Raw genomic sequence first — 14,364 nt, 5'->3', positions numbered from 1 at the left:
AAGGGGCTCCGTAGAAATGAATAATTTTACTGAGACTAAATTATTTTATTCAAAATAATATATATGTATATATATATATATATATATATATATATATATATATATAGTGTAAAAATATACCAACATAATTTTAGATAAAACATATATGGAAATAAATAATTTTATTCATATATATATATATATATATATATATATATATATATATATATATATATATATATATATATATATATATATATATATATATATAGAAATATACAGAAATAAATCATTTTATTTCTGTAAACAAAACCCTCTCTCCTCTTTTCAATAAACAATCAGTGGTTGAAGAAGAACTCTATACTTGATATTACTATTTGATAGCATTTAATTTTCAATTTTAGACTACTACTAATGATTGTTTTGTCTTGCCTTGGCCTGCAGTTTCAACCACTGTTAGTTTTCTTATCTGTTATCATCATCATCATCATCTGTTGTCAATATGTTTATGTACTGTGCATGTTTTTGTATCACCATGCATGTCACTTTTTAAATGCACTTTACATATTTTGCACTTTAATTTGGTTGTTCATTTATTGGCATTCTGCTTTACATGAGATTATCTCTCTCCTCTGCATTTTATTTGTTTGTATTCATGGTCACTTATTTTACTTTAATTTTACCTGCTTATTGAGTGTACCCTCCTCATCCACATTTTACTTATTTTTTGTATGAAATTGTATTTTTGCACTTGCACCTCAATCTGCTCATGTATGGACTCAGTGCTGTTTAATGTTCTTAATTTTTGTATGTGGAAATTTTTATTCTGTATATCAATTAATCTGGAAAGCACTTTGTAAAATGCTCAAGCCTCAAAAGTACTATATCAATAAAATAATTATATTATTACTCAAATATTGCACAAGTAAAAGTAGCAATACCACAGTGTTTACAACTAAAAATCCTACATTCAATTTTTGCCATTAGTGAAAGTGCAAACATATCAGCATTAAACCTACTAAAAGCATATGAATCACTTTAATGTTGCATCTGGTAAATGTGGACCTCATTTTGATTATTTTATAAACCTTAGTCTGCTGGAGAGCTTGTGAATTTCAAGGATGGGTATAAATAATTTATCTTAATCTATAATATTACATTTAGTTTTTTGGTCATATTTTTATTATTAATCTGAATCTCACATTTTGTATTTCAGTACAACACTTGGGCTAATTTACGTAGTTACATTGCACAACTGGAATTAAGTGACTGAAAAGAAAGGCCAGGGTTTTGAAAATATGATTATTTAATATTTTTGACACACTGCAGATAAACTACACATACTGGTATAAGTTGTGAACCTGCTGTAATATAAGAAAACCTCTTCACAGCCTCCTCTGACTCTGACACACCTCAGTCCAGCTCGTACATCAGAGAGTTTTGCAAGATGAACGCGGCGGAGGTGAAATGATTACTGATGACCGTTTCATTTCCATCTTTATCAATTTCCCTCAATAACACAGGTGGCGGTTTGTTGTCGTGCCCCGTGTTGTGGAAGATTTGCTGTATCAGCAGGTCATCTTCATCTACGTCCTCCTGCTTCACTGAGCCCACGGCGGGCTCCTCAGAGCAGAGGGCGACCCTGTTGCTTAAACCTCCTCTGCTTGACTTGTTTGCTTCATCTGTTGCAGGCATCTCGCTGGACTCCTGAATATTGCAGTCCTTTGTGTTCTGGCTGCTAGCTGAGATGCAAGTTTGGGATTCCTCACGGGATCGTTGATGCAGAGCATCTGTTTCCAGCTAGAACAGAAAATTTCAGACAGCTTAGCCCATTTGAGCCCGAAGGCTATTTATTTATCTATTTATTTTATTTTATAAATATATTATAAATATTATCTATTTATTTATAAGGACATGCCAGACTTGTTCTGACTGGCCTACATGAAAAATCACAATTTTATCAACAGTCAAAACTCAGGATTTTAAAAAAAAAAAAATGAAGACAAATGTTAACACTGTGTTCATTAACCCTTTAACACCCAGACTGACATCAATTTTCTTGTGCAACGTTTAGATGCCTTTCACAAGCATTTAACCTTCTGAAACTTCAGAAAATTAGATTTATGTTGGAAAACATGGGAAAAACACAACGAGCAACTTGGCAAGGAGAGTCAAGCAAGGAACTTGGCAAGAAATTAATAAAAGATGAACAAAAAAAGACCAGAATATTGATAAAGAAAAAGGGGCGATTATTTGATATTATTCAAAAACATGGAAAATGCCTAGAAAGCTACATTTACATATCTTTTTTATTTCTTATTTTAATTTTCTCGTTACTTTTTACTAATTTCTTGCTAATTTTTGGGCCATCTCTTGATAAGTTGCTTGTCTTTTCTTCCCATTTTTTGACAGAAAGCCATCCAATTTCATTAGTTTTCAAAGCATTAAACATTTTCCATATGAAATATTATTGTACACTCAACTCATTAGAATTCATAGTCTAATGGTGAGAAAATTTTACACAAATGTCTAACTTAATAAAATGATAAAGTGATGACATTTTATATCCAAAAGGTCAATTTCATTTGGACATCATGTTTTGTGTCCAGAATGATAAGAAAAAAACTTATTTTTTGCATTTTGACTGATTTTTTCTCTCTTTTTAGATTTGTGCTTAGGAAAACCCAGAGAAATTAAACATTTAAGTCGCAGATGGGTTTGTTTGTTCACACATACCTTTACCTTCTCATCAACACAACTGTCAAGATTTGTGTGGTTTGAACTTACCTTCTCCTTTCCATGTGCACTCTCTCTTGTCTGTTCAGTCTCATCTTTGAAGTCTGAAATTTCGGGCGTTGACTCCAAACAAGAGTGGTCTTCTTTTCCTTCGCAGGTTGGTTGATCAGCAATGATTAAAACATTGCTGCTCTCTGTTTCAGGTGAATCCACAAGCCTGTTATTAACAGGCAGTGAGCTTTCTTCTTTGACAGAAACATCAGCGGTGTCACACTGTAAACTTGTTACACCAGAATCATTTTTATCTTCATGTTGCTGCCTATTCTGCGGGTTATCAACTTCTTTTTCATTTTTCTGCTCTTTTAAGTTCTCCTCCTCCACACCAATTTCATCTTCCTCTTTGTTTTCTCCCTCCTCCTTCTGCTTTCTCCATGTTTCTGTCTCACCCACTGACCCTTCTTGGCTTTCCCTCACTTGCTCCTCTCCTTTCTCTGGACCTCTTTCTACCTCTTCTCCACCTTTCTCTACCTCTGTCTGCTGCCTCAAATCCCCTTCAACATCTCTTTTCCCCTGCTGTTCGTCATCATCACCTACACTAGTCTCGGCAGGCCTTAAGGAAAAATCAAAAGCTTCATTAGAAGGAAGAACGGGCAGTGTGACTGTGAGCTGTCCTCTCTGTTTGTTGAACTTGGCCTCCCCTTTATCTTCATCTACTGGGTAGGCTAAGGGCAGCTCCAGTTTGTAGGCTGGTTTCTGGGACTCCAGCAGCAGCCGTCTCTCCTTTACCTCCAGGCTGGCGTCTGCAGCCGCCTTCAGAAGTGGCATGTCGATGGTAACAACTATCTCTTTGGGTCTGGGGCTTTGGGCCGAGTCTCTGGAGTACCTAAAGTCCTGTAGATCCACAAAAGAGCGATATTTTACTGTGTAGTTTGGCTTGGTAGGCTCTTTCTGGGGCTTCATGCTGAAGCTTTGAGATTTAGCAATACTGCTGTTTTTTGTTGATTCTGTGGGCTGAGTTTGCAGCGATGTGGGTCTTTTTTCATCTGGATATGGGAACGCAAGAGGGTCATCTGAGCGCTCCTTGGCTTTATATCCAGGTATTGGCTTGCGGATGACACAAGGCTGTGGGGTGCCTTTGTATTTTGTACTCATCTGCCTCACGTTGTTTTTATCCAGAGTCACTTTGAAACCATCCTGGATGCCCTGGATGGCTGTGCCTTCCACCATATCCATAAATCCTTTGTTTTTGCTTGCAATGTGGAGGGTGTCAGGGTGGAAAATAACATCATAGATGATGATCTTGTTCCCCTTGGGGTCTGTGTCTTGTCTCCCTGGGTGCAGACTGTGAGGCAGGGACCAACACTGTCCTCTGCGGCCATCCTCCGACTCCCCCCATTTACATTCAGGCTTTCCAACTTTTTCATTGGCGCAGATGTTGATAAAACACTTCTGCTTTCCGTTCACACTCGTCCTGAGAGCCTTGAACGGTTCTGGGTGGATAAATTCAACAGTGTGTCCTCTCTCCTGCTCCAAAAGTTTGATCTCCTCTTCATATCTTTTCTTGTTCTCGGGGTTTGATAGCTCCTGCGCGTAATCGCGCAGCATTTCCCTGAATTTCTCGTCTTTAAAAGCTTTTTTCAGTCTGTCGATTTCATCCGCTGTCATGTTTAAATCTTTCATCTTATCTCTAACCTCCATGCTAGTGACCAACGAGGAGGAATATTGAAGAAGTCAGCGACAATTTTCGTCAGCTAAACGCACAAAATTAAAAAAAAAAAAGTCAGAGGTGAACTTAGCTAAATTTTAACAATGTTACGAGCCGTCCTGGAAGAAAAAAGCACAATGTTGTGTCGTTTTATGTCCATTTCCATGTATTTTAGCTCCTGTTGGGCCGTCCTAATGCTAGTTGTGTTAATGCAACCATAGCAACGTGGAGGTGCACCATGGAAACACTTCCCCGAGAAACATCTTCTCGCCCCGAATCCGTCAGAAATTACTAAATTTACCCTTTTGGCAATTACTTTGCTAACTTTAGATACACAGGATTATATACAGTCTATGGACTGTACTCACTGGTTTTGTCTGATGGTCCAGGGTGCTCCGATTTGCTGAAATGATTTCTCTGACAGTCGCGTTCAAACGAAAAAAAAAAACCCAAACACCCACCCCAAATAAACAGGCCTTTATGAAAACAAACGTGAAAAATAAAAAATAATAAAACTGAGATTTAACCAAACACGCAGCTGTTGAAGACTGTATCCTTTTTGACGTCTTCCCTGCTTAACAAATTTCGCACATCTGCTCTTAATGAGAAAATCCTGAGACAAAAACAAACAAAACAGAGAAATAGGACATAGAAATACAAAGGGACTGCTGCAAGGAGATAGAAAACGATGGGAAAACATCCTCAAAGAGACGCAAAACAACCACAAAGAGACACAAAATGACCAAAATATATACAAGATGGCAAAAAAGACTAACGAAAATAGTCTGTGTCCTCACAGAAATTTGGCAGTATTGGCACTGTTAATGCATTGATTGTGATTCTAACTTTGTCATATGAGGAAATACATCACTAGGAGTGTGGAAATTATACTTAATTTAAAGCAATGGTTGTCAACTATTTTGGTCAGGCAAGTTTTTTGGTTAACCTTTTTCTTAGATTATAACTTAATTTGAAAATGTTAAAATTGTATTAACAATATTATATATTTTGTATTCCTGCACACTAGAAAAGAAAGCTTTTTCTTTTCTTCTCTTTTTTGTTTTACATATTACACTATCTGGCAAAATTATTACACCATTATTTTAAAAAACAAACAAAAGACATACCTGACAAGTATTACAGTATTAATATCAGTCAGAACATTAATTGTATCACATTATTGGTCAAGTTATTATATTAGTGGGTTTTTATTACATTGTCCATCTGGTTAAGTGCAGCTTTATAACATTTTCAGGTATTATCAAATTTGTGGGAAAATTATTACATTATTGGGTGCAGCAAACACTTTACAAAACTATATTTTTAATGGCATACATTCATTGAACTGTGGATTTATTTAGCTTTTTGGTTTATATGCTATTTCATTCATTTTGTATTTTTACAAAACCCCTCCCTAATTCTGTTTAATTTCTGTTCTGTTTTCCAAAGTATATTTAGAGTAGCAAATATTATATCATATCTTTATCCTCCTTTTCTGTATAGGCCTACATATTATTTGTATTCTATGTCATAACTTTTAAATGTTTTATTCTATGTTTAATGTTGCACTGAGCCGCTCTAACAAGTGAGTTCCCTGGTGTGTGAATCAATAAAATCTTATATAATAACAAGTTGTATTGACAAATACCTTATACAAATGTACAGCTGCAACTGTAAAGCGCATTATGATCATTTATAATGTTACGCATCTCTAAACATTACAGACTATTTGTTCTTCAGCACAATGACATGAATCCGCCACTAGGTGAGGCTGTAGATCTGCGCTCAGGTGGCACACAGCCAGTGAGTAAGTCGGTCAGTAAGGCAAAGGGGCGGGTGTGCAGGGCGGAGAGGTGATTGGTCGCACCCCCAACAGTTCATATTTCTCACTGTGTGATTGGAAGAGATGTGCTGTTACTGGGTATGAGACCACTGATGAATAGTGTAGGACAGAGAGAGCTAGAAAGTGAGAAAGAGAGAGTTAGAGATGTATATATATATATATATATATATATATATATATATATATATATACATACATATACATAGGGTTAGGGTTAGGGGTTATGACTGCATAGCATGTTTATTTACATAGGGGGCTATATATATACATAAAAATATTGGTAATATCTCTTTTTTTTTAACTTTAGTAAGATAAAACCTGCACACACACACACACACAAACACACTTTGATAAAGTACATAAAGTACAGTCCCTTGCAATTTCTGCATTTTACTACTGTACTCCTGCCTGTCTACAACAATATATTTTAAACTATATTTTCTTCCTGTATAACTGCTGCACTATTTTGCATCTTTAGATCCTAAACTGAGTATTCAGTATTATCATTTTTATACATAATAGTGTGACATTATTGGAGAGAAAAAAACAAAGAATTTCATTGCGTACGTCTGCTTTACTCTCATTGTTAATACATATGACAAAACTAAGAGCCATCAGCCATAAGAGCAGATGGCGTTTGCTAAATAATACCATGCCAGGGAGAGATTTTTGAATGAACAAAAGTGGTGTGTTATGAAAGCAGTCCCACTGCCTCCTCGTCCCCACCTGACAGTGTTGAATGAGCTCAAATTATCAGTTAATAAATTCCTAAGGGAGGCAAACAACTCTCTGTCTTGTCTGCTGACTCATGCTGCTCTGAGCTAATGAACAGCACACAATGTCCCCAGATGGTCTCTCCAAAAGCGCTTTTATAACACCAAAATTCATTCAGTAAGTAGACCAAGAGAGGGCGGTGGTGGTTGTGGAGGAGTCACAGTGTGACGCACGGAGGATGTGGGCAGGCCCTGCATTTCTGCATGAGACAACCGGGAAAGATTGCTGACTATTCCTAGATCCCACACTTGTTTTTTCCATGAAATATCAGAAAGGTCACAAAGAATGACTCATTTAATCTTTTTTTTTTTTTTTATTACAAATATGTATTAAATAATATGAAAAGTTAGACAGGGAGATATAATCACGGTATAATCATAATACTAATGATTAATAATCATATTTACATTGTTTTTCCCCAAATATGACAAATAAATGCATTTCATAGTACAAGAAACATACATTCACATATATATCAGTATCAACACAAAGAGAAAGTGTTGTAGAATAGGTGAAGGTAAAATGTACAAACTTCATACAAAGGCTTTGGCAAGAGTGCATTAATATTATCAATTATATCAAAGTAAACAAAAGAATCCTTTAAAGAAAATGTACAAATGAGCAGTAGAGAGGAAAAGAGTCCAGTGCATGTGTTTCTTAATTCATTCCCATAAAATAGCAGCAGCCATGTGTGCTTGGCTGCTCCATGTGTCCCTGCGGTATTATTCGGGAGTGGGTGGGATGTTCATTGTCTACTTTGCAGGTACCAGCATGCTTAGCGTGGCGAGGCCAGGTTTTGAGGGCGGTGTTTTGCCAGCAGGCATTTTGCTCAGGCTCCGAACATCAGCCTGCCAGGAGGGAATCTTCTTCGTAGTCATGTGGCGGCGTGCATGTTTGGTGAGGTGATCGCTGCGCATGAACCGCCGGTCGCACACGAGACACACAAACTTTTTCTCGCCAGTGTGTGTCCGCCGGTGACGGGAGAGCTCGTCGGAGCGGGCGAACCTCTTGTCGCAGCCGTCCCAGCTGCAGCTGAAGGGCTTCTCACCTAAGGGAGGGAGATTCATCAAAGTGAGTCACAGTGCAGTCAACAAAACTTTACACATCACTCTGTCGTGTCCGAAATATAACAATGAGCTCGCTCTCTTCCCATCAAGAAAGGTTTAACAAACAGGATGCAACACTCATGCGTGACCCGATATTATTCCACATCGTTATTAGCAGGGTCATTGTACTGGGGGGGAAAGTAGGACTGACTACCAAGGGAAAAGCTTGGAATGAAAAATTTGGTTTGTTTGCAGTTTCCAATTTCTAAGTAATTAGGGCCATAACTAAATTAAAATTGGCTGAATAAATTTGCTGAAAGACTAAACTTTGCATAAAAAAAGTGGAAGCTCTCTGAGGTCCCTTTCATCCCTTGACTTGACCTGGATTGACTTCACATTTCTTGTGCTGCTTTCAGACGCCTTTAACAAATATTTAAACCTTTGAGCACTGAGCAAATTGGTGCAACTTCTTTCAAAACACGGGCAAAAAAGGCAATGAGCAACTTGGTGCAGAAATGCAATTGCAAGAAATTAGTAGATTCAGAAAATTATTTTTAAAAAGTTAGGGGAAATGTATAGGGGGAAAAAAAATCAGAATTACTTATGCTATTTAAAATTATGCAAAAAAAATAATTTTAATTTCTAAGCACTTTTTCAGGTCGTGTCCCTTTTGTTTGCTTGTGTGTTGTTTTAATTTTTTTATTTTATATATATATATATATATATATATATATGTATGGATAATTTCTTGTTTCATTGCTCATTGCCATCTTCCCATGTTCTGAAAAGGGTTTCAAAGGGTAAAAGTTGCAAATGGTTTAGTCCACGCCTGCAGTGGGATTTGTCTCTAAACACAGCTAGAGCTGAGTGAGTCACAGATACTACTACTGCAATATCTACCATCATGTTTTTCCCCAAAAAGGAAAAGAAAGCCAACTGCGTTGTAAAAAACAATTTCAAAAGTGCGTAAGAGAGACTTGGGTCAAGAGAAGAAGGGCGAGGGCTCACAGATAGTGTTTATGCATGGGGCCGAGAGTTTTGTGCTAGGCCCCTGCTCGTATCAACTGTCAAACCAAACACTCCTCTATGCAGTAAACTCTCACCTGTGTGTGTTCTCAGGTGAGCCTTAAGGTGTGAGCTCTTAAAATACGTCTTCCTGCAGCCCGTGAAGTTGCAGACGTAGTTTCTCCTGCGAGAAAAGTCCATCTTTGAGGCTGCTGCACCGCCACTGGGCCCCGCTGGCACATACACAGGGGCCGGGGCCAGAGGTAGCAGCTTGGTGTTGCCCAGGGTCATGACAGTCTGTGGGGCCGGGGACACAGAGGACTGAGGGAGAACAAGCATCACTGTGCCCTGGGGCACCGCTGAGCCCATGATGAGGGACTGCTGGACGGGGGCGCCGCTCGCTGAGACGGGCTGAGGGAGGATGGGTGTGGTGTTGGCGGTGCGAATCCCAGTATTGGATGTCTGAACGGCACCAGGGATGAAGGCTGAGATTATACCTGATTGGCTGCTGACAGGGAACATCTGGCAGATGATTTGCGGGCTGGGGACTGGGGACAGGGCTGTGGGAGCAGAGGGAACGGCTGGGCTGTTTTGCAGTTGATTATTGACAGGAGTGGGGGTGGAGACACTGTTCAAACAGGGGTTTGAGGGACTGGCGTGGTGCTCTGTCTTTGAGGCGGATAATGTGGGTGTGAGAGGGGCAGGAAGAGATGGAGGTGTGGTTATCTGCTCAGTCTTTGTCGTGCATTGCTGCTGTTGTTGCTGCTGGCAGGCCGCTGTAGCCGCTACTGAGTCTCCAGTTTTCTTTGGATTGGGGGCCACTGGAATGCGGTGTTGGCAGGGGTAGCTGTCTGCGGTGTGGCGGATGACGCTTGTGGCTCTGCAAGGCTGTGGGAGAGGTGGGAGGGAGGGGGTCTTTTCGGCAATGGGTGCCAAGACAGGTTGATGGAGTCCGGACCCAAGGTGCTGTGAGGACGCAACCACGCCGGAGCCGGACTGGAGCGCAGTGCTGGACGTCTCAACAAAGCTGGGGCTGTGAGGGGGGGTCATGCACTGGAAAGAGAAGGACGAAGAATTAACCAGTGTGCCCCATGGATGTATTAACCCTCTGAATCCTGACTGAATTGGTTTGATTCCTTATAAAAATGGGAAGAAAGCAAAGCGCAACTTAAGAAATGGTCCAAAAATTAGCAAGATATTAGTCAAAAGTTACAAGAAGTAACTTTCTAAAAAAAAAAAAAAAAAAAAAAAAAAATCATGGAAGAATTATTTAAAAAAAAAAGGAAAATACCTTAGAAAATTCTAAATATTAGTGTACTTTTTTATTTTCCGTAACAAAATGATTGAATCTCTTCTAGAATTAATTTCCAAATGTTATTAGACTGAATTATTATTATTAATTATTGAATTGCATTGGTTTTGATGCTTTCCACTGATTCATATACGTCTCTTTTTTACAATGCAAGACAATGGGAAAAAGTCTTTTTGGGCCCCATGGCATCACTAGACAAACCTGGGTAACATGGGTAATTCCACTTTTGGCCACTATGTATATTTAGCTTCAAAGCCTGGTGCTGTTCCTGCGGACTTCGTATACCTCAATAACATCGTAATAAGGAGTGTTTTGATAGTTGTAAAGAGGAAAGTGTTTGCAAAGATAAGTCACGCAGGTGGTACGCAGGTACATGCAAGAATAATTATCACTCTGAGCTATAAAAAGCTATAAACTGTGATTTTTATAAGCCTGCCTCTAAGAGGAGGGGCTCTGTGTGAAGGTCAAACAACCTACAGTATCAACGCTCTACCTGCAGCACTTTCCACCCACCTCAGTCTGATGTCAGTGACCATTGTCCCACAGTTATCTTTACACATCAAAAGGTTATGGGGTTTAATGCAAACCTTGACTCTCAGGGATGTTTACTTATCAAACAAAAGTGATCTAAATGGTTTTACAGCTTTTGTGTGACTTCAGTGCCTGCTATTACTAAAAAGGGCCAGAAGTTGACACATATTTATTTTAAACTGTATAAATAATGCAAGTAGCGACCATGTCATCACCCACTGGTCTATGGAGTGCTGTTCTGCATTTCGGCTGTCACCGTCTTGTTTTTTTGGAGCCAGAAGTGACCATATTTGGATGAGCAGATGGTGCTGTGGAGGAACGAGGAGTGGATCTGACTCATGTACTGACGGGTAACAACGACTCGCAGACAGCGTGTCACTCCAGCAGCACGACCTTAAATATGCGTAACTTTAGGCCTTAATAAAATGTAATTAAGTGAGTTATATTTTTTAAAAAAACCTTGCAGAGCTACCATGAATGTTGAAATGAGCTATAAAGCCCAAAACCATACTTTTTGTATCAGGCTTTAAACATGTTTATTTCTGCTGTAAATTTAGACATTCAAACCCTTAAAAATCTGGAGCGACATCACTTTTCTGGATGCCTTTCACAAGTATTTCAACCTTTGAGTGCGATTTTTTTAAAATCATGACATAAAAGGCAATTAGCAACTTAGTAAGAATGTTCTACAAATTACAATAAATTAGTAGATTTGGATTTATTTTCAGTAAAAGCTAAGGGAAAATGTCTTAAGAAAAACTACATGTCTAATTATCATAATTACATATTTAAAATGAATAATCATAAAACCTTTCTCTTTTATTCTAAGTATTTTCAGTTATTTTTCTTGTACTTTTTAAAACTAATTTCTTGCTAATTTTTGTATAATTTCTTCCATCGTTCCTCATTGCCGTCTTCCCATGTTTTGAAAGAAATCGGTTTTAAAAGCGTTAACAAAGGATTTAATGGGGACTGACTCTGTTCTGGAGCCAGCCTCAAGTGGCCAGTTGATGAACTGCAGTTTTTGGCAACTCCCTGTTGGCTTAATTTTTTAGCTTTGGAGGTTGTCACTTGACTGAGACATATTTCTTAACGGTTTTGACACCAATACAGCATGTTAAGTCACTTACCAGGGAGGAGAGAGACACAAAGTCCTTCGATAGCTCTGGAAGTTCTGGCGGCATGAGGGAGTCACAGGAGTCCGAGGCCGGGGTGAGAGGTCTGGGCTTGCAGGGGTTTGGCCTGATGCTGCTGCTGCTCAGAAGGTGGCCCTGGCCCCAAGAGCTCATACACACCAGTGCTTCTGCTGCCTCAAGGTCCGTGTACTCCAGGCTGCAGGGCTGCTCGCTGTCATGCCTCCTTCTCTTTGAATAGGACCCACAATGATCCATGTACTCAGTCTGAAAGAACAATAAATAAATAATAAGACATTTAAAGTACGTCAGTATTAGGGCTGGACAATACAACGATAAGGGGCCGGTCACGCCAAGATGCATCTCACCGGGTGGTGCAACCACTCAAAAAACGGCTCGCTGCGTGCGCACACCACTAATGCATACATCAACATTAAACATGCGGATAAAGTTATTTATAGTATGATTGTTTAGACCATGGATAACGTTAGTGTGACTGAATTCGCCACAAAACGTTAGCTACAGTAGCTGTATAGTTATATATATTTTAGTAAATTAAAGTGACTACCTGCCTCATATAATGATATGAAATAGCGTGACTAAAGTTAGCGTGAATAAAAATGTCATACATTCACACATATGTAAAGATTATTTCTGCTCAGTCACGTCACACTTTCATAGCTACTTCATGTCATCAAAGTCCGTCTTTTGTTTATTGTTTTGTTTAAGTAACGGCAGAAATTATAAACTGATGGGGTGTAAAACTTGCACGGAAAGAACTGACCACAGTTGAGATTTTTGTTTTTGTACAGTTTGACATGCGGGTGTTCAGAATTAATGTTTTTTTCATCTGTTTATTACAAACTTTATTTTGATTAGAACTGTTTTGAACCTACTTGTTTGGCAAATGTTTGTAATGTTCTGACAATAATTAGCAATTTAAGCCACAATTAAATCATATGATTTTTTTACTTAGCAAAAATCAGCCTTTCAACTTAAAAGAATTAACGATTGATTAATGACGAGAATTAATTAGTTTTGGGGTAGATAATTATCAATATCAACCAATATGAAAATTGTGTATTGTGATAACATTTTTACCAATATCACTCAGTAGACTGCCACATCATTGGGTTATCTTGGTTACTTTAAACGGCATGATTCACTGTGTTGATTCAACTTTGACTAGGATCTGATCATGGCATAAATGCAAACAAAGCTCTAATCTAATCTATTTAGAGGGGTGGAAAACATCTACTTCCAGTTTTCATCTGCTCTGTCACTAAAGTTCCCAGCCTAACTGCACATTGCTGCCAATAAGAGAAAGGGGGTGTTGGTGACTACACCCCAGCCCAGCATGCACTGCCTTTGACTCAGAGCCAGGGCACCTCCCATTGCCAAATATAGACCAAACAGTGACGTGCTGCCGAGAAGAGCCATGTGAAATCCCCATTTGTGGGTTTGCATCAGGAAGTACATTTATTACGTTATAACTTTATAATACATTTTTTATTTACAGTAAACAAAGCATATCACTGATCCTCCACAAAAACTCGACCACATTTAACATTTGCTTTACACTGACAGAATTTGTTAAAAGTCAAATTTAAATAGATATGCAGGTTATTGCTTATTAAAGACCGCATAACTAACAAAATGACTAAATAAATGTAATATAAAAACTTAGAATCTGGCACCACTAGCACGTTGACATAAAACAATATTACTGTTAATATTATTTTTAAATTAGACTGTATTGAAAAATTTAGCTGATGACTTAGTGAAATATCAAATCCCTTAGTAAACAAGCAAATGTTACTGCGGAATAAATGTCTCGCCTCAGATGAAGTAACAATTTTTTTAAGAAAATGTCTTACCACGTTTGAGTCCATCTCTTTAAATTTTCGCGATGGCATTGATGAAAAAAATGTCTAAATTTCACTTTTTTGTTGTCAAAGCCAGTACAGAACAAAGAGACGGCGGCTGCCAGTGCTGCTGGCTGTGCTGGGGTAGGGTTGAGGTCGTTTTTTTCCTCTGACTGGCTGCCTTTTCTCTCAGCTGTGTGTGTAAAACATGGGGAGGAGGGAAAAAAAAAGAAAAACAAAACTCACAACACGCACTGGCGGGTGGCAACACTCGGCCAATCACAATTGAGTGTGTGCGGAGCGTCAGCCAATCCGAGAGAAGAGAGCGCGTGAACAGTGCGTGCTCGCCGATCGGTTGGAGGAAATAGGGTGCGTGGCCGTTGGTGGGCGTGGCCGTGAGAGTCAGCAGTGTCAGGGTAAACCCGATGAACTGCC

General features: G+C 38.8%; 2 protein-coding genes across 2 annotated transcripts; both read right to left on the bottom strand.

The window, feature by feature from the left end:
- Nucleotides 1-1,139: 1,139 nt before the first annotated feature.
- LOC121953984 (protein kintoun) lies at nucleotides 1,140-4,667 on the bottom strand. The gene is made up of 2 exons (XM_088087827.1): nucleotides 2,767-4,667; nucleotides 1,140-1,779 (listed from the first exon to the last, which is right to left on the bottom strand). Exons 1-2 carry the CDS (start codon nucleotides 4,411-4,413, stop codon nucleotides 1,393-1,395), a joined length of 2,034 nt encoding a protein of 677 aa, XP_087943953.1. The 5' UTR covers nucleotides 4,414-4,667; the 3' UTR covers nucleotides 1,140-1,392.
- Nucleotides 4,668-7,333: 2,666 nt separating this feature from the next.
- On the bottom strand, nucleotides 7,334-14,129 carry LOC121953961 (Krueppel-like factor 11). Its single transcript, XM_042501248.2, has 4 exons — nucleotides 13,942-14,129; nucleotides 12,062-12,331; nucleotides 9,187-10,141; nucleotides 7,334-8,085 (listed from the first exon to the last, which is right to left on the bottom strand). Exons 1-4 carry the CDS (start codon nucleotides 13,978-13,980, stop codon nucleotides 7,790-7,792), a joined length of 1,560 nt encoding a protein of 519 aa, XP_042357182.1. The 5' UTR covers nucleotides 13,981-14,129; the 3' UTR covers nucleotides 7,334-7,789.
- Nucleotides 14,130-14,364: the final 235 nt, after the last annotated feature.

This window comes from Plectropomus leopardus, chromosome 14, assembly GCF_026936395.1.
Source record: "Plectropomus leopardus strain MGB_pleo_1.0 chromosome 14, ASM2693639v1, whole genome shotgun sequence".
NCBI classification, from domain to species: domain Eukaryota; kingdom Metazoa; phylum Chordata; class Actinopteri; order Perciformes; family Serranidae; genus Plectropomus; species Plectropomus leopardus.
Note: the sequence above shows the minus strand (reverse complement) of the source record. Positions and strands in the feature narration are given on the sequence as shown.